Source organism: Elephantulus edwardii, unplaced genomic scaffold (genome assembly GCF_000299155.1).
Source record: "Elephantulus edwardii isolate Elephantulus edwardi_28Jun2011 unplaced genomic scaffold, EleEdw1.0 scaffold00134, whole genome shotgun sequence".
NCBI lineage: Eukaryota > Metazoa > Chordata > Mammalia > Macroscelidea > Macroscelididae > Elephantulus > Elephantulus edwardii.
In genome coordinates, this window is record NW_006399884.1 from 9292700 (window position 1) to 9318207 (window position 25508).

The 25508-nt window shown below is 40.9% G+C and overlaps 1 protein-coding gene across 1 annotated transcript in view; it reads left to right on the forward strand.

Moving 5' to 3' along the window:
* LNX2 (ligand of numb-protein X 2) overlaps positions 1-18994 on the forward strand; it is a 35550-nt gene extending 16556 nt beyond the window's left edge. The window contains exons 4-9 of the mRNA XM_006894077.1: positions 5931-6299; positions 7051-7200; positions 10506-10683; positions 13405-13636; positions 15641-15799; positions 18859-18994. Coding sequence (XP_006894139.1) covers positions 5931-6299; positions 7051-7200; positions 10506-10683; positions 13405-13636; positions 15641-15799; positions 18859-18994 — 1224 coding nt within the window. The remainder of the gene's footprint in view (positions 1-5930; positions 6300-7050; positions 7201-10505; positions 10684-13404; positions 13637-15640; positions 15800-18858) is intronic.
* Positions 18995-25508: the final 6514 nt, after the last annotated feature.

The following is a 25508-nucleotide window of genomic DNA, read 5'->3' on the forward strand; positions in this document are numbered from 1 at the left end:
TCAATTGGTATACCATCTATTCCTGGAGCCTTATTTTTGGCCATGTCCTTCAAAGCAGCCTGAACTTCTTCTTTCATCACCATAGGCTCTTGCAGCATAGTTACTTAAACTTAATACCGTAGTACTTAAAATGATGATTAGAAGCCATTTAATCATCTCTTAATGACTCCCTAATGCAAACATTCATTGTAATTTTATTCTTTCTTTAACAAACATTCTAACTCTCCATTTTTTTAACCTTTTTATGCTACTGTTATCTTCTGCACTTTTGTGGTGATCTTCCTGATAAAAAAACTAGCTTGACAATGAATGAATGAAAATCCAAAATCTCTGTAAATGTTCATTAAAATTAATAAAATAAAATAAAAATAAATAAAAAAAGATGATCCAACAGAATGTGAAAATCCGTAAACAAAACACTAGCTTTAGACAAGATCAGAGAGCATATTGAAGATGGGGATGGTGTAGATTCTATTATTAAGGCATTGGTGTATGTGTGAATACTGGCCTGACCAATTTGAATCCTCCAGGTCTGCATGATAGTTTAAGCTAAAGTAAGAGCTAAAAGAAGAGAGAAAGATTATTTTAGCAACTACAAAAAGTCTTCTAGAAACTCAAGTACCTAGGTTTTCTAGGAGAAGGTTTTCCTGATACCCACCCCTTCCTTTCATTTCCTCTCCTAGCACCAGGCCTTTGCTACTTCATCTCTAATTTTGTAGACTACCCCATGAAACGTGTGCCTCCAGCTCCCCTCTCTCAGACCTGATGTGATCACTACAAATTAATTCATCTGTGACATCACTTTCCGTGCAAAGATTTGACCAGAGGCTCAGTGTAATAGAGTCTTCCATGAGCTCTTTCATAACCTGTCTTTTTCATCTTTTGTTTCAGGCATATCAGTTTATTCATCCCATTTATTAATCTATGCATGCAACAGATACATACCAATATTTACAATTTTTGACACTGTACTAGTTGCTACTTGTAAAATCAAGAATAGTCCCTGCCCTTGTGGGATTTACAGTCTCGTCGAGCCATTCCTGAGTGTCCTCTTGTTCTTTTATTCGCATAGTTCTACCTTGTCTGTGTTTTATGCTCCATCAAACACAAAGCTTCATTTAGCTAATCTAGCCTTTAGTAATCTCCTCCTACCTTAATTACAGATAACATTTATTGCTGTCCTCTCTATCATTTGACACATAGTGCCGTTTTTTTTGTTGAGTTTAAGTTGTTTGTAACTCATAGCAGCTCTACATAGTACATCGGAAGGAATCATTGCTATGTTTGCACCCATTGTTGTAGCTACTCGATCAAAGATGAATGTCCTTCTTCAGGGACTGGTCTCTCCTGATAGCAAGCCCTGAAGTCTTGCCATTCTGATTCCAAGGAGCCTTCTGTCTACATGTCTTCCAATACAAATTTGCTTATTCTTCTGACAGCCTATAGATTATTTGGTGTTTGTTTCAAAAACATTAGCTCTTTGATCTTTCTTATTCATTGTCTCACTTTCCCGTGCCTGTGAGACGATCAAAAGGTGCACCTTAGTCCTCAGAGTGACACCCTGTGTTGTTGTGATGAGCCATCGAGTTGGAACCAACTCATAACTGACCCTCCAGTGGATTTTTCAGTGGGTGTAAATTACCTATGAAGAGATTTCCCATCTTTCTCCCTTGAGTAGCTGGTGCGTTCAGACCGCCTGCCTTTGAATTGGGAGCTCAGCTCCTTCCCACTGAGCCACCAGAGCTCCCTGGCATCTTTTGAGATGTGCAATTAGTCACAACAACTTATTAAATATTTTGTCTTTCTTTCAGGGTGATTGTATCCACTGTAATGGTAAGGATCACGATATGGTTTCTTACACAGCTATGCCTGTGGTTAGTACTCAAGGAATGCTTGCTAAATCTTAAAAGACGAGCAGTCTCTTTTACTAAGACAAACTTAGAGCATCTAGGATTTTTAGATCTTGAAATCTCCAGAAGGTATTTTTAGATTTACTTCCCATCTTCACTTCTATGCTGCCCCTCAGAGCATATTATTACCCCAGAACCTCCAGCGCAGGCCTGTCCTTTACTCACCCTTAGCATGGCTGAGACAGACTGTACTCAAAAAATGTCTCATTTTTTACAAAATACTTGAAGTGTGGTGTTACTGAAAAATATTGAATTTCGTGGACTGCCAAAAGAACAATTACATCTGTCTTGGACAAAGTGCAGCCAGAATGCTTCTTAGAGGCAAGGATGGAGAGACATCGCGTTGCATGCTTTGGGCATGTTATCAGGAGGGCGAGTCTCTGCAGAAGGGTGTGGTGCTTGATAAAGGGAGAGTTAGTAGGAAGAAGACTCTGAATCAAGTGGATTGACACAGCAGCTACAACAACAAGCTGCAGCACAGCGGGAAGCATGAATATAGTGTAAGATCAGGCGGGTTCTTTGCTTTTGGTTGTACATGGGTAGCTATGTGATAGAACCCCCTCGACAGCACACAACAAGAAGAAATGGGAAACTGTGGAAGCATCACTGATCCGGTAAAAGAAAATCATGTTTCCATCCTACGATAGCTACAGATTCACTGTGTCCCGACTGCCATTCCAAGACGCCCATGCTCTACTCTAGCTGCATGCACTGGGCCATCTTTGAAGAAACCCCCAGACCTCATGGTCCTCAGTCCCTGGCTTCTGACCTTAGTCTACTCAGGGTGGATCTTACAGCTGTGTGCCGTGAACATCCCCAGACTTCTTGGAACAATGGTTGTGAAGGTCAAGAGTGCAGTTATTTTTGTGTTCTGTTCAAGGGGTTTTTATTAGTATATTTCATCTTTAGGCTTTTTAATGCTTCTGTTTTAAGGAGTTGTTTAATAACACTAACTAAATTTTTATGCAACATACTGTGGAGATAAAGCAGGTTCCATTTCTAACTACTACTATAAAGGTAATATAGTAATAAATAGAGTAGGTAAGTGTTTTGTTATCTCAATGACAGTTATGTTTTCCCATAAAAACTTACGTACACTAAACTGCTATTTTGTGTGTAGTAGCATTATGAGAATGTTTGAAATGTTGCAGGAATTACTAGAACGAAACAGAGACGTGAAGTGAGCACATGCTGTTGGAAAAATGGCACTGTTAGACTTGCTTGACACAGGGTCACACAGAATAGCCTGCATATGTAGTGCTGTTTCTAAAAGATTTAGTAATAGTATTTTATTTAGTTCCTACTTTAGTCACATTTCACTAGCAACCATGCCTTTATGGAAGAAAAATTGTTTTCCACTTGTAGGCTATTCCCCACCTGCTTCACAAAGATGTAAGGTTATGCCCTTGCATCTACCTGGAAATGATGGCTGGGTATCAGCCAGTGCTCAGTGGTGTCACTTATGCCCACATGCGAAGTGAGAAAATATAAAGTCAGATAGGTAACTTTATAGTTGAATAATCAGCCTGGTTTTCCAAATGTTGTTTAAAGTCTTCCTCTTGACTCTATTATCAGTCAACAATTTTTTTTTGTTGATAAGATTACACACAGCAAAATGCATCAATTGAACAGTTTCTTCATGTAGAATTTCACAACACTGATCATATTCTTCCATTTATGGTGCCTCTCTCACCCCCCACTTCCAAATTGATCATCCCCATTAACATAAATTCACTGTCCTCAAGCTTCTGTGTAACCTTTTGAGTTGGTATTGTCAATTTGATAGTTTTTTTAAAAGAGCAAATTGTTCAAGATAAATTGTTGCATTTAAAGAAGTCTTCAGTGTCTGTATTTAAAGAAAGCTTTAAGTTTAGAGTACTCCATCGAAATAGTTTTGGTGGCTCAGCCAGCCAGCCAGCCTCTGTGGTACTGTACCTTGAAGTCTGGATTCTATGAGAACGTAAAATTCTTTTCAGCATTTTTACTCCTTTTGATCAGGTTTCTCCCATAGAATTTTTTATCACAACAGTCAGCAATGAGAGCTGGTCAGTCAACATTTCTATCACAGACTTGTATAGTTAGCAAAATATAAGAATATCACAAACTTGAGAGAACAACAGATTTGTGTGGGACATCTGTGAATTTGGAACAGAATTTTTCAAAGCTTTCAGCAGGCAAAATCAACAAAATTATAGTTGATAGGATTTGAAACTTCCATCCCAAGATGGAAGAGACCTTGCTTAGCTTGGACTTAATAAAAAGACAGTGATTATACAAACACCTAACCCAAAACCTGTCCAAAACAGATGTTCAGGGGACACTCGTTTCTCCTTGCTTTCTTCTCAGTTGTTGCTGTCAATTGCCATCAAATCCAGCCTGACTCATAGCAACCCTATGAACAAAAGACCTGAACCCTGTTCTATAACTATCATTGTTTCTCCAAGTTCATAGTTTCCAGAGGCTTGTTGTTTAGGAAGTGGATGCCACTCCTGTTTCCAAACCTATCTTAATCTGGGAGTTCTACCAAACATTGGATAACCATTATGGCATTTGACACACTAGTTGGAACAGGGTTCAGCATTATAGCAACCCAGGGTTGCCTCTGTGCAACAAATTGACAGTGCTGTACCACTTAGGAGAATGTTCCTCCAAAACAGGATAACAATTGACTTTTAAATACAAAGGCCCTCCACCAGGTCCTGTTCACTTTAAAGAAGAAGCTTAAATAACAAACAAACAACCAAACAGTCCACACCCAACCGTCAAACAAAACAAGAGAGCCTACCTTTCAGGATCCAACTACTTCACCCACCTGCCTCCAAACTGGAGACTTAGGTCCCGACCTTAAATACACAGGTCCTCCTCCAGGTCCTATTGACTCTAAATAAGAGGTTTAAATAAAAAACGACAAAGATTAGGAGAGGAACTTGAATCATGATAACCAGTCTTTTATTGTAACTAGGAGGTAGATTGACTCTGACCATAACAGTGAGCTCACACATGTCAGAGATCAAGAAATGGTGCAGGGTAGGGTAAGGTTCCCATCTGTTTATATAGGGTTTCAATGAGTTGTACTGGACAGCACATAAACAACAGCATGGGAGCAATGATGGCCTAGTAGGTAAAGAATTGAGCTGCCAATCCAAAGGCAGGCAGTTTGAATCTGCCAGCTCCTCCTCAGGAGAAAGATGGGCAGTATCCTTATGTGCAGTTTACAGCCTCTGAAAACTCACTGGAGGTTAGCTATGAGTCAGTTCCAGCATAATGACAATGAGTTCTCTTAACGATAATACAGTTTCTAAGGCATTAGTGACATCCACTTTCTAAACAACATGCCTCCAGAAACTCAGTGAACTTTGATAAATGTCAGTAGTTGTAAAGGCACATCCAGCCTTTTGTTCATAAGGGCCACTATGAGTCATGCTCGACTCGAAGGCAGTTAACAATACTACAACAACAAAGAACTAAATATACGCATAGATTGGTTCTAATGCCTATTCAAGCTTACACGGAAGGTTTCATGGATAAGCCTTATATGAATATTTGATTTTGCTTAATGTAGTATTTGTGTATTACACTTATGTGTTAAAGAAACTGACCGAAATTATGATTATCCCATTTTCTTTAAAGTCACCTAGAACATTTCACTTTTCGTAAAGTAAGATTTAGAATTGTCTGTTATATGCTGTTTACTTGAAAAGGCATGTAGTAGTAAACATATCTTACAAATTAAGAAATTCCCACATGAGACACTTAGGAAGTAGTACAACCAAGGACTCCAACTCAGAACTGTCATTTATCGTCTACCACCTCAGCCACTATTCTCTGTTTGGTACCAGTTAATTGTAAGTTTATGTTAGCAAGGCTATATTGTAAAATGTCTTTAGAACCATTTTCTTTGAGAGGAATCATTTAGCAGCACTTTGGCAGTGTTTGTCTTGTTTAGGAATGGTGTGGAGATGTCTCTCAGAGTTGGGGAAAATACAAAGTTGTCATATGCCGGCTTCATTTGGTTCGTAGGTCAACAGCTTTGATATCAGTAACGTGTCACATAACTACGCCAGAGCTGTGCTGTCCCAGCCCTGCAGCGCACTGCACCTCACGGTGCTTCGGGAGCGACGCTTTGGCACCCGCGCCTCTGGCCACTCAGACAGTAGCTCCCCCCGGGAGGAGCTCTTCCACGTGATTCTCCTGAAGCGGGACTCCAGTGAGCAGCTGGGCATTAAATTAGTGCGAAGGACGGACGAGCCCGGGGTCTTTATCCTCGACCTGCTGGAAGGGGGCCTGGCTGCCCAGGATGGACGGCTCAGCAGCAACGACAGAGTGCTTGCCATCAACGGGCACGACCTAAAGCATGGGACGCCGGAGCTCGCCGCCCAGATCATCCAGGTAGACTTCTCCCCAGGTGGCAGCTGGTGGATACTGTTGGTTCAAAATAGTTCCACTCAGAGTAGAACTGTCCCAGGGGGTTTCTTGATTATAATCATCATGAAAGCAGGTTGCTGGTTCTTTGTCCCCCTGTGTGACTGGGTGGGTTTGAACTGGCCACATCCTTGTTAGCAGCCAACCTCTTTACAGTTAATGTCACCTTAAGAATCATACCACCTCCCTTTCATTAATATATATAAGTATTTGGGTTTGTTGGCAAGGAACAAAAAAACTCAACAGTATCTGATATTTCATTTGAAAATCAGACATAATTGCCTAAGGTTTTTACAATCCTCACTAGTACCATTGTATAGAGAGATCTTTTCTGAAGATGCATATCCATGATAGGCTGATCCTCTAAAAAATATTTTCTTTTTTAAACCCCAAAACACCTCTTTGCTGTTGAGTCTGAACTAACTTGTAGCTGACCCTCCACTGGGTTTCCAAGACTGTAAATTGCACCAGAGACCTTGCCCATCTTTCTCCCATAGAGCTGTTGGTGGATTATTCAGCGTGCCGAGGAGGCTCCACCTCTGGGTTAGCGTTGCAGCTTCTCACACAGACGCGACCACTAGGTGCTCATAGGCACCAGCCGGGACAGACCTGTCTACTGTGACTGAGAAGTGTATTTGAAATCACTCTGCTTGTAATTTTTTAAAAGATCTACATTGCAAATGACTGATTGTTTTATATGTGTATTTGTATTCTCCAGGCGAGTGGGGAGAGAGTGAACTTGACAGTTGCCAGGCCAGGAAAGCCACAGCCTTTTAACACAACCCGGGATCGAGAGGCGGGGACTCCGAGCATCAGCAGCCAGCAGCACTCTCAACAGCTGTATCCTGTTAGACCCAGCTCACATAAGGTGAGTCAGCCCTTTTGTCTTCAAGAGATCATTGGTGTAAGTTGCTAAGACTTACATCATGGCTGGTAATCGGCTGGATACATTGCACCTGTTTTGTAAGATGTGATAATTGTGTGACTGAGCCCAGCCAGTGCAGGTCATGTCTTGATGGGGAGGCTTCCTCTTCAAATGATTGATGAGAAGTGTATTGCCTTCCCAGAAAATCTTACAGTCATTCTACTTGCAAGTGGAATTTATCTTGAGTAGCTGATTGAAATACGTAGTATTCAATTGGAAAGCATAATGAAGCTTTGGTCGGCAAGTCTGTGCTTAGTAGTTGGGAAGTTTGCCCACAATGACAGGATTAGATGTGGGATTATTAAACTTAGTTTATAAATTTTGTTAGGGGTATAGCTTATTTCTTTTAAATATTATAGCGTATAGAACCAAATCCAATTCTGCTGCTATTGAGTTGATTCCTACTCATTTCAACCCTACAGCACAAAGTAGAACTGCGCCTTGGGGCAGCCAAGGCTGTAAATCTTCATGGAAACGGAAATCTAGCCTTCAAGCATTTGGTTCCCAATGTGAGCCTTGTTTCTGCTTCTTCAGAATCAGTATCTAACTCGTTTTATAAGGTCATTTATGTGGGTAGACAATGTCAATGTCTTCTCATCTCCCATTCTAGAAATAAAAATTAAAAAGTACTATTTTATGACATTCTTAATAATTTGCTTCCTTTGATCTTTAGTTTGAACTCAGCATGTTACAATACACACAACATGAAGCAGACAGAATTGAGAAAAGAGGATGTTTACCAGTTACTTGAAAATAAGCTAAAATTGACTCTTCCTGCCATACTCCTTAAGTAAAAACAGAAATATATCCATCTGCTTAAAAACCATGTAGACAGCTTTAATCATGGCCACACACCCATAGAGATTGTGTTGTTAGTCCTGGACCCTCAACTCATGGCTTCAGGAGACTTGCGGTCACCTGGAATAAACAGGCCACAAGAGAATGATCTACATACATCCTACTTTGGTGAGTAGTGACCAGGGATGTAGAAGCTTGTGGATAGCCATCTATAAAGGGCAACTTCTGATCTCTACTTGTCTAGAAAAAGAAGAGTAAAGAAAATCAAAAGCACAAAGAAATAGTCCAAAGGCTAATAGACCAAACGTCAACCTCCACTACTCTGAGACCAGAAAACTTGATGGTGTCTGGCTACCACCTCAGAAAGGATCACAGTAGAGGTTTCCAGATTTCTAGAGAGAGTGGAGAAAAATGTATAGTGAAACTCAAATCATAAAAGTGACCAGCTTTGCCCCCAGGATTAAGGCCCTAAGTGACCTTTTGACCTAAAACTAAACACTGTGGTTCATTTTCATCTAAATATCTAGACATTCTTAAAAGGTGAACTAGTAACACCAGAGAGATGCAAACTCCTCAGAGCAAAAACAGGAGAAAATCCCATAGTAGTGCAAGTCTTCTGCATGCTAGTGTATTAGTGGGTGCATAGTATTTGCCTGCTGTGGACATCAGTGTCTGCATCATTTGTAACCAAAGTACCACAGGAGTGTATGACTTTTAGGAATAGAACTCTGGATAATCTATGCATTTTCTCCTAAACATAAAATTACTCTAAAAGATGTTGTTGTCATTGTTGTTTACCGTAGAGTTGGAACTGATACAGAGCTGGCCCTCCAGTGGGTTTTCAGAGACAGTTAATCACTTGGGAGGGATATTGCCCATCCTTCTCCCATGGAGCAGCTGTGGCCTCGAACCGTGTACCTTTGGGATTGCAGCACAGCTTCTTGCCATTAGGCCATAAAGTATATTTAAAACTATTTTAAAATATTCAGAACTCTTAAGAAAGAAATAAATTGATGAGAGGTATTCTTGGAATATGTTACACAAGTGAGATAATGTAATTTTTTTTTTCTAAATCGACATTTCCTGTGTGCTTAAATGACTTTTTAATGTAGGTGAATTAGAGAATAATTACCTTTGGAATCTTTCACTGGTCCCCTAAGAAAGTAGAGCTTTAAGTGCACAGTATTTTTGGTCTTTCAGGTTTATCTCGTTTTCTGAGCTTAAGTACAATTCTGTCACCAGTCTTTGGTTTAGTTAATATTTAAAAGAAATTATAACCATGGACTTTGTTCACATTTTTTAACAAAAACCTAAGTGTATAGAGAAAGCCTATAATTTTGTCATCATAATGATAACTGTTTTGAATCATAGTTGTTTCATACAGCTTTGTCTTTGCTTTAAAATTACATATTTCAAAAGAATTATAATATTAGGGCAGAAGTTGATCTATTGAATCTTTTTTAACTCATTGAATTCCACCATAATTTGAGGTATGAGTGTTTATGGCAGCATTTTATTTTAAGAGTTTATAAAGCTGTACTTAATTATTCCAGCATTCATGTAGAAAACTCTCCTTATTTTATGTATGTTTGCTTTGGGTTTGTTTGTGTGTTTTCCCTCGTAATTCTGCTAATTCTTTTCAAGTATTTTGTGTGACATGTTTAAATAGTAATATTAAACTTTTTTAAATTCTTTTTTTAAAGTCTCCTTCTGCCAGCCTGGTTGGTTAGAACAATCCCATGGAATGAACTTTCTTGTTAATCTAACTTCTTATTAAGGAGCCCTGGTGATTTGTTATGTTAGGCTACTGACTGAAAGATTGGCAGCTCAGATCCACCAGCCACCCCTCAGAAGAAAACAGCCTTTCCATGCCATTATTGTAATCAATTCTTGTTAATCACTAATTCCATCATTGCACAAATGCCTGCTCACTAAAATCTCTTTGTAACCCTAAAACCAGTCCCTGAGCTATTTTGCAGACATATTAATATGAGTTGCTTGCTGTACTGTTTCCCAGCTAAAGTTGATCTTTACTGATTTGGTATTCACTGTTCATAGGAACTTTGTATACAACATGGAATATAATTACCACATGTAACAAATATCTTATTGACTTTTATAGAGTTTATTGTAGAATCAATTGGAACCAAGAAGAGTTACACAAATGAGGTGTTTATTTTATATTAGCATCCACATTGTTACAGGCCTGAGCTTTTTCCCATATATTAAGTAGATAGTTACGAAAATACAGTGGTCTAAAATTTGACGTTGAAATCCAGTGTTCACATTATGCTGTTTGTACCTGTGAAGAGCTATGTGTTACTTCAGTTTCTTTAGTAAAGGACGAAAAATATGACTTGGTAAATAATAGATGTGATTGGTGTAAGCTGCCTTTACTATGACTTTATATTACTCACTAGCCAATCATTTTTTTTCTTTTAATATCTTAGGATCTTACCCAGTGTGTTACATGCCAAGAAAAACACATTACTGTAAAGAAGGAGCCCCATGAGTCCCTTGGAATGACGGTAGCTGGGGGCCGAGGCAGTAAGAGTGGTGAGCTGCCCATCTTTGTGACCAGCGTGCCCCCGCATGGCTGTCTTGCACGAGATGGCCGAATCAAGCGCGGTAAGACAGGCTCTTGAGCATTGTCTCTTGAAGTAAACTTACATCTTCAAAAATAAAAATATCTACAAGGTTTGCGATTAAACTTGGTCTTTTAAAAATAGTTAAGATATTTCTTCTCTAATAACTTTAAGATTACAAAAATGCTTCGTGAAAAAGGAGAATTATTGAAACTTGATGATATTTCTGGAATTGAGTAATGGTTACCCAGTCTGCTGAATTCTTTTTCTGTTAGAAAAAGCCCTCTAAAAGACATATACTTCCAGCATTAAGGCAGGTCAAGCACTCAGCTTGTTTTAGACATGAATCTCACTAAAATAAAAACATTACTTATGAAGTTCATTAATAAAAATGAAAAATTATTTCTGTGTTGTCATACCAAGAATGTAAAAGTCCACCTAAGACCTCACTCAGAAGATCTTGGATTGCCAGCAGCACTTGTGTTCAGATGGTATGATTTATACTTCAGTGTTGTAAATCTTCATACACGGGTTTGTTATTGTGTCTTAGGTGAGAGTGGTTGGAAAAGGAGTTAGAGCAGAAGAAAAGGATAATAAAAATGTAATAATTTAGGACTAAACTCATTCACAATTTCACATTCCACAACAAAAGCTATCCTATTATTCCGCAGTGTGATTATACAAGCAGTGTGACTCCTAATGGCTACATGATTTTTATGGAGAGTGATAAAAATGTTCCACAGTTGCTTGGGCTGACAGTTGTACAACTGTGCAAATACTTAAGAGCTGATAGTAAAGTACTTAATATTATCATGGTAAAATGATAATCTCCATGGTTTTGTTTTTTCCAGAATTCAAAGGGAAAAGTGAATCTTAAAAGTTACCTGTCCAAACATCTAGTAAAAAAGACCTGTACCTCACACTGTATAAAAAATTAACTCAAAATGTATTAAAGGGCTAAAAGTTTTAGGTGTGGCTTCCCAGAAAGCCCCACCACCAACAGCCTTGGCACCAGCAGTCAGGAAATCAGAAGGCATGTTACATTGGAAAAAATCTGCTGTCAAGGACCTCTCTGAGATATTAAGGAACAATGATGTCAGTTTTAAGACCAAGGTGCACCTGATCCAAGCCTATCGTGAAATTTGGGGTTATTTTTATATCTTTCTACATAATTTATTGAGGATTCCTGGTGGCATCATATCTAACATGTTGGACTGCTAAGCAATAGCTCAACAGTTCGAATCTGCCAGCTACTCTGAGGGAGATAGATGGGCATTCTCCTCCTGTAAAGATCTGCAATTTTGGAAACCTGACAGAGGGTCACGGAGAGTCAGAAGTGTCTTCCAAGCAGTGGCTGGTTCATTACTTTGTCATGTTTTCAAGTGTTTAGCAATGAGAATGTTTTACTTTAATAATCTGAAAGATAAATGCCATGTTGGAAGGGAGACATTTTTTGTAGGCTTTCTTTACATAAAGTTTGCTCTTCTGGAAGACCTAATCCTTCCTGCCCTAACCTTTTCTATAATCCTCACTTTTTTGGTTATCATATTACTTGGAAAACTTTGCTTGTCTCCTGGAAGGGAAGACATTCACATCACAGGTTTCATTTCTTCGTGTGTCTCCGCGGATTTCTTCTGCATAAATTTTGATCTGTTCACACTGAGTGACATACATAAGGATGGTTTTTGTATGAAACTAGATCAACATAAAATAGAATACATTCACAGTTCACTTATGAGCACAGGACCAGGTAATGTTTGAATTGTAAATAACTGTTGAAATCACTGAGGCTCATGGAGGAAGGACAAGCCCAGGGACCAGAACACACTTGTTTCACCCACCTTGTCACTGCCCATCACATCCTACATTTCCCTATACAGGGGGATATTCTCTACAGAGCCAAAGTGCACAGGTACCACTTTGAGGACTGTAGTGTTGTCATTCATTTCGTTTGTATGGGAAGGCTGAAAAAGAATAAGGAAAACCGAAGAATTGATACCTTTGAATTGTAATGGTGGAGGTAAAGAATATTGAATATAGCATGGACTACCGAGGGAAGACTGGTAGTCAATTGGCAAGAAGCTGCTCTGTAATCCTGAAGGCATGCAGTTCCCATCTACCAGATGCTCTGCGGAGGAGGATGATCAATCTCCTGTGCAGTTAACTGCTTCTGAAAACCTCCTGGAGGAGCAGCTGTGGGTCAGTCCAACTCAACAATACACAGTAACAACCAGAAGAAGGAACAAATTTGTCTTGGAAGAAGTGCAGCCTGAATATTTTTTAGAATGATGAGATTCCGTCTCACGTACATTGGGCACGTTTTCAGGAGGAACCAGTTCTCGGAGGAAGACTCACACTTGGCATAGTAGAATGTCAGCGAAAAAAGGAGAAAGCCCCTCGATGAAATGGATTGGCACATGGCTGCACAGTGGGCTCAATACTGCAGTGACTGAGAGGGTGGCCCCAGAGTTGGCAGGGTGTCGTTCTGGTCATAGAGTAACGAGTGGGAACCAGCCTGACAGCAGCCCTAACAACACCATGAGATTATGTCAAATTTCTGGATGGTTTTGGAATGTTTCCCATGAGTTAGCATTTTCCTCTGCATTATGACAATTGCAAAGAAATAAAAAATAATACCCTTTTGGTTTTTAACAGCTGTTATCAGAACTGAACTCTCCTGGTTGGTTCACAGATGAGTGTTTGCCAAGGACCATTCCCCTAGTGGCCCCACTCATTCTTCCTGCTTCTTTCTCCCTTTGACTAGGTGATGTGTTGCTGAATATCAATGGCATTGACTTGACCAACTTGAGTCACAGCGAGGCTGTTGCAATGCTGAAGGCCAGCGCCGCCTCCCCAGCAGTTGTTCTCAAAGCCCTGGAGGTCCAGGTCGTTGAGGAGCCCGCACAGACCCCTGGGGAGCAGCCCAGCACCTTCAGTGAGAACGAGTACGACGCCAGCTGGTCCCCGTCCTGGGTCATGTGGCTCGGGCTTCCAAGGTACAGCGTATCCCTGGGGTCCTGTGTCCATTTGATCAGTGAGGGGTTATGGCAGGGGCCTTGATTCTATACAAGTGATAGGTCCAGTCAGGTCCAGAGGGAAGTGGCTGTCTTTGGTACATTTTTAATGATAAATTTAATGATGGGAACTGAACTGAAAAAAGTAAGATTTGTTAACACGCTGGTAAAGCCACCCTCTCGCCTCCACTAAGATGATGGCCATGATCAGGCTCTTATTCAGAAGCCTCACATTTCCCAGGTGTGATTCTGATGAGTGCTTATATGTCACATCTCCTTGTCACCAGAAAAACCAGGCCGTGGCATGGCTCCTGCCTCCTCACAGAAGCCTTTCTAAAACCCCTTTCTTGCAGTTTTAAACTCCAGGTTTTAGTGTTTGTTTTCTTGTTTAATTTAGCTGCCTTTCCTCCCCCACCCTTTCTTTTAACACATTTGCACACAGAATTATCCTCATACACACCACTGTTCTCCCATGCAGTGACTGATGGGTTTGAACTTCTGACCTGTCAGCACCCTAACTCTTCATCCAGTACACCACCAGAGCTCCTTGAAAACAGTGATAGCCCTCAAATACTGTGCCAGTGCTCAGGACCTTGGCCCAGCCAGAGGCTGTCAGAGCTTTCTTGTCATTGAGCCAAGAAGCCCGACCTGGTTCCAAGTTCTAGCACGTTGTACTTTATCCCATGGGACCAGCTGTAGTTGAAAATCTTTTCTGCTAGATTAGGGACAGAAAACCTTACTTTAAATACCTCTATATAAAATTTTACCTAAAAAATACATTTCTACAAAGAGGTTTTAGTATTTGTTTGCCTATTTTATTTGGCTCCTTTCCCTTTACCCCTTTGTTGTTTGGGGATTTTTTTAACCCAGTTGCTCACTGCCTGTTTCCAAATCAATATTTGTGGAAATGTGAGTAAATTTTTACCCCTCCTCCCTGGACAGTGTCTTCCAAACTAACGGTGGCTTTTTTTTTTTTTAAACGGTGGCTTTTTAATCACAGCATCTGACTGTCTGTGATAAAGAAGGAATTTTTTTTTTTTAAGTTTTTTTGGTTTTTTTTTTCTTCTTCCCTGAGTTCCCTGATTTGGTAATTAGAATCAGCCTTACAGTGATGTGTTTTAAAGTGAAGGAGGAGAGAACCATTCAGAACCCCTCCTGTGGGTGAAAGGTGTGGGTCTCCTGTGCCTTCAGCAGAGTTGTCCGCGCTTAGGGAAATGTGAACCTGCAGTGTCTGCCACACATGTCTTTATCTGAGTGCTGAGATCAGCCATAGTAGAATTTGTTCACACTACTTTGTAACTACTTTTATAGTTTTCAGTCCCATTCAAGCTTATGTCGAGTCAAACCCAACTCATACTGGAACCTCCCGTGGACATCCTTCTCCCACGGAGTGTATGGTGGCTTTGAACCACATGCCTTCAGGATTGCTGCACAGCTTGTTACCACAAGGCCACCAGAGCTCCCCAGTGATCCTAAAGGACAGAGTAGAACTAACTGCACCACAAGGTTCCCCAGGCTGGAATCGTGATAGCGGAAGTCTGTGACATTGTTCTTCTAAGGAATAGTGGCTTTGAGCCACTGACCTTTTGGTTAGCATTTTTGTAGATACAAATGAACATGAGAATTGAAGATCTTGTGACAGCGTAGTGAGCAAATAAGGAAATAAAGTAACAGCCATGTCTAAGGTCCAGTTTGAGTGAAATCCATTCTAGCTTGTTACCTGCTCACTCATGTTCTCTCTCCCTCCCTCCACCTCTCCTTCCCTTTCAGTTTGTGTATATATTCACTTAAGAAAAGAATTTGAGAAGTTGGACATTTCAGACTGCCTCTGTGCTAAAAGATGGGCTGTCAGAACAATATTCCAAAAGAACTGAGGTCGCCCCCTGTTCCTTCACATGAGTTAACATGGTGTGGAGCTATAGCAAAGCTGAGCAGGCTGGGAAACCTCCACATTGATTTTTCTCTCATATGTGTGCTCATTTTCAGTGCCCTTCATAGCTGCCATGATATAGTCTTACGAAGAAGCCACCTGGGAAGCTGGGGTTTTAGTATTGTTGGTGGATATGAGGAGAATCACACCAATCAGCCTTTCTTCATTAAGACGATTGTCCTGGGAACACCTGCTTACTATGACGGAAGACTGAAGTGAGTCTTGGTATAATGAACAATGTGGTAAATGTTTATTGAGATGAGCACGAGCTAGGACCAGAGTTAGCACTGCTGCCTGTTTTTGTAAATAAAGTTTTATTAGAACACATGCACACTCATTCATTTATGTAATTGGCAGTGAGTGCTTCCGCACTGCACCAGCAGAGTGGAATCATCATGAGATAGTTACTTCCTCACTACTTGCAAGAAAAATCTGCTGACCCCTGACTTAGAGTGATACAGCACTTGCACCATATTATCACTCACAGCTACAATTTGTTAATGTAATAACAATGATCAAATGCTGAGTCATTTGATTGGGAACAGTGTGGCTGGACGGCTTGCCCACAGCAGTTTTTCCAGGCATTCTAACCTGACTTAGGCAGTCACTCATCCGATGATGCTGCTACCTTACTCCTGTCTACGGCACTTGACACCATTGACACTGGCTGTTAGGCAAGCTTAGGCAAGACAGAGGGGTTTTATCATAATTGTTATGTTCCTAACAGTACTAACACTGACTGATATCATGCACCAAAGACTCAAAGTGTCTGATGAATGCTTGTGTACTCGCTGACAGCATGCCGGGCACAGTGTTGTTAAATGCTATGCATCTGTTGTGTTATTTAATCTTACCACGCCTGTGGAGGTAAGTGCTATTATTACTTTTACAAATGAGATAACCAAGGCTTACAGAGGTAAAAAACTTGCCCAAGATCAGATGGCTGAGAGCAATTGAGCCAAGTTCAAACCCAGGACTAACTCTAGACCCTGCACTTGACCTGTACCTGCTTTTGTCCCCATCTACTGGTTGCCCCCACCAAACAGAACACAGCTTGGTCAGTGTGCAGCCTGCTTGCTTTTCAAGGCTCAGGCTCTGGGAGGAGAGAGAAGCGCATTCGTGTCAAGATGTTACCATGTAATGACAACTGAAATGGCAAGCAGTGTGTTACCTATGTGATTACCAACCCACTTGCCTTCTCACATAGTGACCCCATATGACCAAACAGATCTGCTCCACAGGGTTTCCAAGTCCGTGGCCTTTTGATTAGCAGCACAATTTGATACACACTACACCACCAGAACCCCTTCCAAATCTATAATCTTTGGGGAAGCAGACTGCCACAACATTCTCATGTAGAGCAGCTCAGGCTGCCATCCTTTTGGTTAAGAGCCAAACGTGTTAGCCACTAAGTCACTTGCTATTAACTGTCACTACTAGGGCTCTGTTTAGTGTGTGTGTGTGTGTGTGTGAGTGCACGTATATATCTTTTTACCCCTATCTGTACCCCAAACCCACTGACACAGTCAGTTCCACCTCATGACCCTCCATTAGGTCTCCAAGGCTGGAGATCTAATACTGTATGTATGCATGTACGTTATATGTGTGTGTGTATATTTATTAAGAAGATTGTCGTACATCAGAGATGTTCACTCATTGCCAAAGCTTTGCTCCTGATAGACAAACCAGCTCTTAAGATAAAAGTGCTGGTATACTAGATGAAATGCTATATAGGTGGAGAGTATGCAGCCTTGGCAGGAAAAAAAAGTGACATCTAAATATCTTACATGACTAATTAAGACCAGCAAGTTCCATATCAGCTTATATTGATAAAATGGGGAAAAAGGGGACGGGGGGATGGAAATCAACCTTAGGAGGGGAGAATGAATTAACCATCTTTATAACTTGAATACTAAACAAGGTAGCACCTCATTTAATTACTTTATAATTTGCATCCCATCTGCTTCCAAAAAGAAATTGAAGTCGCTGGCAATAACAGAGCATATTCACTAAGGTGACTGAATTAAAGACTGGAAATCTTGCAGGCACTTGAATGGTACAGGCCTGCAGATTGTTCACCCATCTGATGCTTTGCTTGGAGGATAGTATCACATACTTAAAAGAATGAAAATATGATTTCTCCATTTACTTCAGCTTTAGGATTTATGAACTGTGAAAATGAACACAGAAATAGACAACAGAATGCTGGCTAACCTTTCAACATGCATTTTATGGGATTTTTTTAAAAGTCGGCAGATTTACTCTTCCAATTACGTTTTTCTTAAACTACAGCATCAATTACATGAAATCTCACCTGTTTGCCCTTGGCATTCACCACGAGTTAGTTATAGGAGGGTCTAGCACTGGATTGGCAAAGGAGGGCCAATAAATAGGGCTTCACGTTTGCTCTCAATGCTTCTCCTAGGTGGTCAGCTCCACCTTATGGCCTAGTGTACAGCAGCAGGAAGCGTTGCCCAGCCATCTGTGATCCTCATGGCACCTGGCTTATTTGCATCATTGTGGCTGTTGTACCAATCAGTTTCACTTGTTCTCTGGATGCCTTATCAGCCAGGACGAGGACATTGTGCTTGGTGAAGTAGTTATTGTTGGTTAGGTGCTATCTTAATGACTGTGATTCACAGTGACCTTATGAGCCACAGATCAGAACCTTGCCCTGTCCTGTGCCATCTCCACCACACTGAAGCCCATTGTTACTGTCAGTCCAGGGTGAATTGACATGGCAACTGTATCAACGGACTCAAGCATAGCAACAGTTGTGAGGATGGTGCAGAATTTTGTCCTCCGATACATGTTGCTGCTGTGAGTAAAAGCTAACTTAACGGCTCCTCACCGCCACATCTCACCTTAGGGTTTCCCTCGCCCTCTACCCCACCAAATACAGTGTTCACGTCCAGCCACTGATCTGATGGCATGTCCAAAGCAATGAGCTGGACCATGTCCTATGATCCAGAACATTTTCATGGGCTGGTTTTTTAAAGAGAAGGCCACCTCTTTCTTTTTGGCCTGCCTTAGTCTGGAAGCTCTGGTGAAACCTGCTCAATTTGAGTGACCCCCTGGATTCCAACATCCAGCCACCACAGGAGGACAGTGACACAGAGGTGGTGGTCTCCAACGTAATACACACTAATCATTGACGCTTCATTGCTAAATGATGTTTTCCTCCCATGCCAAACAAATTTCAAGTGGGATGATGAATTCTTATCTTAAAAATAGTCACAGCATGCTCATCTGTTTGTGCTTGTCTTTCTTTCAGGTGTGGAGACATGATTGTAGCCGTGAATGGCCTGTCGACAGTGGGCATGAGCCACTCAGCACTGGTACCCATGCTGAAAGAGCAGAGGAACAAAGTCACACTAACAGTTATCTGTTGGCCTGGAAGCCTCGTATAGACTTCGGGAATTGGTTTTGAGTCGAGCATCTTCCTTTCTAAGATTCATGAAAGAAAACCCTTTGGTTCCATTGTGTTCTGGTTGGTGGGAGTTGCTGACACAGCTGGTATCCACAGGGCCCAAAACCACTACAACTGTCCTTCCTGTGTAAATGGTTTTCCTCACATTAACTGCTTTCTCTGAGCCTGGATGCAGTCTTCCACAAACTCCAGTATGTTTGCATTTTCAGAATTCAGGCTCTCGGTTATCAGATGCTACCTGGAGAAATGCATGAAAATCAAACCAAACCCACTATCATTGGGCCAGCTCCAACTCATGGTGACATTCCATTGGGTTTCTGAAGCTGTAAATCTTAGAAGGAGCAGATGGCCTCTTCTTTCTCCCATGGAGCGACTGGCTAGGTTTGACCCGCCAGCTTGGTGGTTGGCAGCCCAACATGTAACACACAGCAACACCAGAGGTCCTTGTAGAAGTGGGTGAAGCTCATCCAAACTGTGACAGAGCTCACCCGGGAAAGGATTGCTGGGGGTTCTTTGTCTTAATAATCATACAGGCTGGCATTAGTGCAGGCAATAAGCCAACAGTGTGAATGGCTGCATTTTAGATTCGGGTGGTAACCATTTCCTTTTTTTCTTCGGTGCCAACATTTCAAAAATCCATCCTATATTTTATAAAATGATTTTTTTCCTGGTTTACTTTGTTTCTTATTTAATACTCATAGGTGATGTAGATTTGCACCCAAAAGAAACTATGGAAAAAATAATATACCATTATTAGAATAATAGAGAATAAAACATGTATCTATCTATTCAGTGATAAAAATTAATGTGAAAGATAATTATAGGTTTAATGATGGCAAATGGTAAAAGCAACATTTTCCTCAAACAGGCCTGTAGTATCAAAGACTAATTTCCAAAGGAATGTTTTGTTACATAGGAAAATTTTGACACATTTTTTGCTTAAAAGAAAAATCATTACTAGAATTTGTATTATACTTATCAGCTATCTTGGCTGGAAATATTTGTGTGATTTTTTTCAATTAAACTAGGTGATAAAAATAAAACCATACTGCTATTAAATTCACGTATCACAGCCAAATAGGAAAAAGAGACTTAATTTTGTTCTGATAGAATTTTGAGTCTCTGAGAAACTTTTTTCTCTTATTATTTCTTTTCTTATGAATATAATGATTTTAAGTAAGGGACTGAAAAGGGGTTTTTTTTGTTTGTTTTTTTATCTGAAATAGGTTTTATGTGTTAATATCTTTAAGTCAGCTCTCAGTCAATACACTATTTCTCATCTTTTTAAAAAATGTCTTCTGCAACACTGACCAACCTGTTAAGTCTCTCCTTGATTCAGCTTGGCTGCCCTTGGGGAGACTACAAAGTTAGAGGAAAATAGTGTTACCGTATCTATCTTATGTATACTTGAAAAAAGTTTCATTGATGAAGCTAGTTCAGCATCTGAGCTAATTTACAAGTGGCCTCTGTCCTAACTGGTATTGATTCTCAGAGAATGTATTTCAGAACATTACAGTAACATTAAAGTGGGACGCATGACCACTTTCCTTGCAAACTTAGCTTTGTGTCTGTAGCATGTCACCGAATATCTCAGTTAGTTGTAGTATGATTGTCTTTAAAAAACAGATCCCTTTGGAAGAAGACTTGACAGCAGAATTGCTCCCGACTTGTTAAGCACCTCACGGTGGTGTAGGCTCAGCCTCAGGCAGGAAATAGTGGGATGTCCCATACAGTATATTACTGTCAGGCAAAGACTGATTTTTGAAGCAGTTTGATACTGATGTGCTTTGGTGTTGTAATTGACATGGAACAAGTGTTTTTCCTGCACTCCCCAAAATAGAATTTTATAACCTACTTTACTGTTTTTTAAAACTTTTTGTAAGAATGTGTTGTTTCTTGGGGAATGAGCATCCCAACAGCAGCTTTATCTGTACAAACACTTCCACAGAACCCCAGGGCCTAATGAGCATTTTGAAAGAAGAAATTGTTTTTATTAATACTACCATCATGGAAATCACCCTGGAGTCAGCTGAAGCTACGTGTTTTATTACAGACCATCATTGTCCCTTCAGTCAGTATATTTGGTAAGGGAAGCTTACTCATAATTTATTGTTATTACTAAGATATTTGGTTTTCTCATGTTACTCATTGACAGATGTTTTGATTTGTCCTGTGCCTTCAGTTTAAATTATTTCAGGTTTCTTCATATGTGTTGCAATGATGGTGTGACAATCATCCAGATGGAATAAAGTCATCCTTTCTGTAATCACAGCATTATTTGTCTGCATATGTGTGTAAGAACTGTGCTTCTGTGACCTGACCTCGACGCTTCACTTAACAGCCCCACACAGCACAACGCACTGCTCATCATTTTCCTGGTGTAACTGGCGGGTTTGAACCCCCAGCCTTTCAGTTAGCAGTCCAATGTGTGATCCACTGTGTGATCAGATAGGGGTTAGAAACCACCAAATACCATTACCATCAAATTGATTCCGATTCCCCATTAAGTCACACTTAGCTCATTTGAAATTTGGAAATGTAAGCAAAGAGTTGAAGTTGATTTGTCACTTTATGTCAGAATTCATTGTGTGTTGCCGTCTAGTTGGTTCCAAGCACAGTGACCCCATGTGACAGAGGAGAACTGCTCTTAGGCTGTCCTCTTTACAGGAACAAATTGCTGGGTCTTTCTCTCTTAAGAGCTGCAATGTTTCGAACTTCCAAACTTTCCATTAGCAGACAAGTGCTTAACTGTTGGACCATGAGGGTTCCTTGAGACATCTTAAATCAACACATTAAAAATGTTTAAGCTGCTACTTAAACTTCATGTTGTATTATTGTCTTCAAATTTCCTTAGGCCCTTAAGAATATCCACACATACTCAAATGACTAATATATCTTCATTTATAGGAGCTGCCAGCAGACTGCAGCAGCCACACCTCTGCTAGTGTAAAGAGTTACAGTCTTAGAACCCTGTGGAACAATTGTCTGTCGTACAGGGTCACTGTAAGTCAGAATGGATTCCATGGCAATTGGTTGTTTACTCATTTAAACACTATTTCCACATCAACTCTATTAGACCCTGCATTACTTCTTTATTAGACCCTGCATTACTTCTTTATTAGACCCTGCATTACTTCTTTATTAAACATAGCTTTACCTTTCATCTCTTCAGTTCATCCACATTTAGTGATTTATTTGTAAAACCATGTCAGTGTCACTGGCATGTTAGAGAACTGCAGCCAGGTCCTGGACTGAGCGCTTATGACAAATACTCACTTGAGTCTCTTCTCCAACCAATGAAGCAGAGCTTTCAACTCTCTCCAGATCTCAGAAAACTCCTTTTCCCTTTTGAGTTCTAAATCTATTCCTGTTAACTCCACTAACAGTTAATTTATTTGACATCACTAGAGCTTTCTAGAAGGGAGATTTTGCATAGACCGTAACTATAAAAAGAATAATCAATGCTCAAACTTCAATTACTGGACTAGCCTTTGGACACCCGCCCCACTACAGAACAGTGTGGATACTTATTAGCCTGGTGAAGGGGAAACGCCAATCTGAGCTCTGTTAATTCCCTCACCTGTAGTACAGATGACAGAACAGCATGGGGAAATTGGGCTGTTTTGCAGACTTACCAGTATTGCTGTGTTTTTTCAGAAGGTTTTCATTTCAGAGCAATTCCAACAGCAGCCCCTTTCCTGGGGTCGCTTGGAGACTGGACACTCAAAAGAAGCAGACGTTAGAAACGCCAGTTCAGGTGATGAGCTGTAAGTAACAGTTGTCCAGCGCTCAAGTGGAAGATTTGCCAAAGAGCTTTTTATTCCTTGACTATTGCTTCCATGGACATTGATTGTGGATCCCAGTAAAAGAAAATCCTTGACAGCTTAAGTCATTGTTCCCTTTATCATGATGATCCCATAGTAATATGTATCTTACTACTCCATTTGTGAGGATTTTAGAAATGTAATTCATACTGTACAGCTTACTGAGCTCTACAGACATGGTACAAATGCAGAGGGAGGTTGGCTTTGCCACAGCAGCAAAAGCCAAACAGACCTAGATTTGCCCTGTAGGAGCCTAGAAGTCCTTAGGTGGTTTAACTTGTCTGATCCTCGGTCTTCTCATCTGTACAGTGGGGGAAACCTCTCTCGCTAGGTTGTGTTGTGCTTCAGAGAGTGCCTATGAAGCGGTGGCACATGGTCCCTGAACGGTAGCTCTATGTAGATTCTCAGCGCTGCCTAGCATTAACTATCCCCGGGTGGCTTACTTGATCCAGTCTGCTGTGTCTCTGGGAGGAGGTCGCTGTGAGTTAAAACAGATTTGGCAGAAGTCAGTGGGCATGAAAGGATCCCTGATGTAATAGGCGAGGTACCGGGCTGCTAGGTAAAAGCTTGGCAGTTGAAATCTGCTAGTCACCCTGCGAGAGTAAGATGAAAGTGCTCTTGTTAAGGTTTACGGCGTTGGAAACCAGCTGTGAGGAGGAATTGGACAGCAGTGGATTTGGGAATAATGAGAGTCACACTGCAAAGGCATTAAAACCACTTCTAGAGCTGCCTCTGATTTCAAACTTCCAGTCGGTCTTCCTAAATAGAACACAGAAGCGAATTCTCTCTTGTACCTTAATCACATGAGGGTTACACTTCCACTTGTCCTCAGAGCCACTTGGGTGGCAGGCTTGGGCTGAGCCTGGTCCCTGTTCTCACAGTAGCTTCCCTCCAACTGTGATTCCTATCCCACAGCCCTTCTGTCCTTGTTCAAATGAGGCAGCCCAGCACCCTTTGTCCACATTCTCACTACTGACACCCAAGCCCTCTGGCTTACATGGTGCTACTTATTGCTGGGTGCCATCAACAAATGACAGCCAGCACAAGTGGTAGAGTAGAACCACTCCATGAGATTTCCTAAGCTGTAACCTTTACATGAGAAAGATGGAGAGAAAAACCTGGCAGTCTGCTTCTACAAAGATTCTCTTATCACCCATTGTGGTTGAGTCAGAACCAACTCAGCTGACCCTTCATTGTGTATCTGAGGCTGTATGTTGCATGGGAGGAAATTGCCCACCTTTCTCCCTTCGAGCTGCTGGTGAGTTTGAGCCATCAGAGTGGTGTGGCCTTTGGGTTAACAGTGTAACTTTTCTGTGGACTATGTCACCAGAGCTCTGCCTTGAAAAGGCTCTGGGGATGTTTGCCTCTCACGTGGGGTCAGTGTTAGTCCAAATCTCTCCAATGACACCCAGCAAGAATATTCTTCCTTGTACCTTCCTCACCAACCAGCAGTTTGTCACATTCAGCATTCACTCAACAAACACAGAAAAGTAAGACTCCCTCTAGAGAGTTTGCAATATAAAGTAGCCAAGTCAGATAGAAAATAAATCTTGCCACTGTATCCTGCTGAACTTCAGAGAGGCCAAGAATTCAAGATCTAGCCTAAGTAGAAGTTTTGCAAGGTTTCAAGTTGTGTCAAAATGATGTTCCACTTTGTTTATCCTGACTGGATTCTTAAAAAATTTCCAACGGTGGTTGTGTCAGGCGGGTTTATTTCAGCCCATCCTTTCATCTGGGCTATTACATTCCCATTTCAATTTCTAAGCAGGGGAACTTCATCTGAAATCTTTCAATCCCTGCTCTTCGTTCTGAAGTTACAGCTCTTGGCAGAAATTCTCTATAGAGTATTCCAAGACTCGAAAAATGTAGAATTTAAGAACTTGGTGTTGAAATTTAGCTAAAAGATTGGGAGAACTCTAGCAAGATAGCTCCTCTATCATAAAATGATTCTTTTGGCTTCAGTGACTAAGTGAAAGTCCAGTGACTAACTCATATTGAACTCTTGACTGGGTGCCATGGATTGTTCTAGGGATTTACATCCATTTACCCATTTCATCTTCACAACAGCTTCCAAAGCAAATAGAAGTGGTCCCTGCCTTTACAGGGAACTGTTCTGACTGCTCCATTGCAAACTGATCCTGATAAAAGTCATTTCTCTTTCCCCCTCTATTTTTAAATTTTATTTTATTTTATTATTATTATTCTTTAGAAACCCAGTACTTTTTTTGTCTTTGGGAGCTGAGAAGATCTGAGAGAATGATGGCATCAGCAAATGACACACTGCAATATTGTATATAATATTACAACCAAAAAAGCCCAGTGGTAAGGAGTTGTGCTGCCAACCTAAATGCAGGCAGTTCAAATCCACCAGCTGCTCCCCAAGAGAAAGATAAGCAGTCTCCTTTTGTGCTATTTATGACCTCTGAAAACCGGCTGGAGGGTCAGCTAAGTCAATTCTGACTCAATGGCACATAACAAAATGGGACCATGGTGGCATAGCCAATAGAGAATCACTGTGAGAGTCCGACCCACCAGCAGCTGCACAAGAGAAGGACAATCTCCCGTGCGATTTACAACCTCTAACAGCCCACTATAGTGCTAGCTGTGAGTCCAACTCTGTACTAATGAAAAACTGACAGAAAAGAAGCCCCCACAGGCCAGAACCACCCC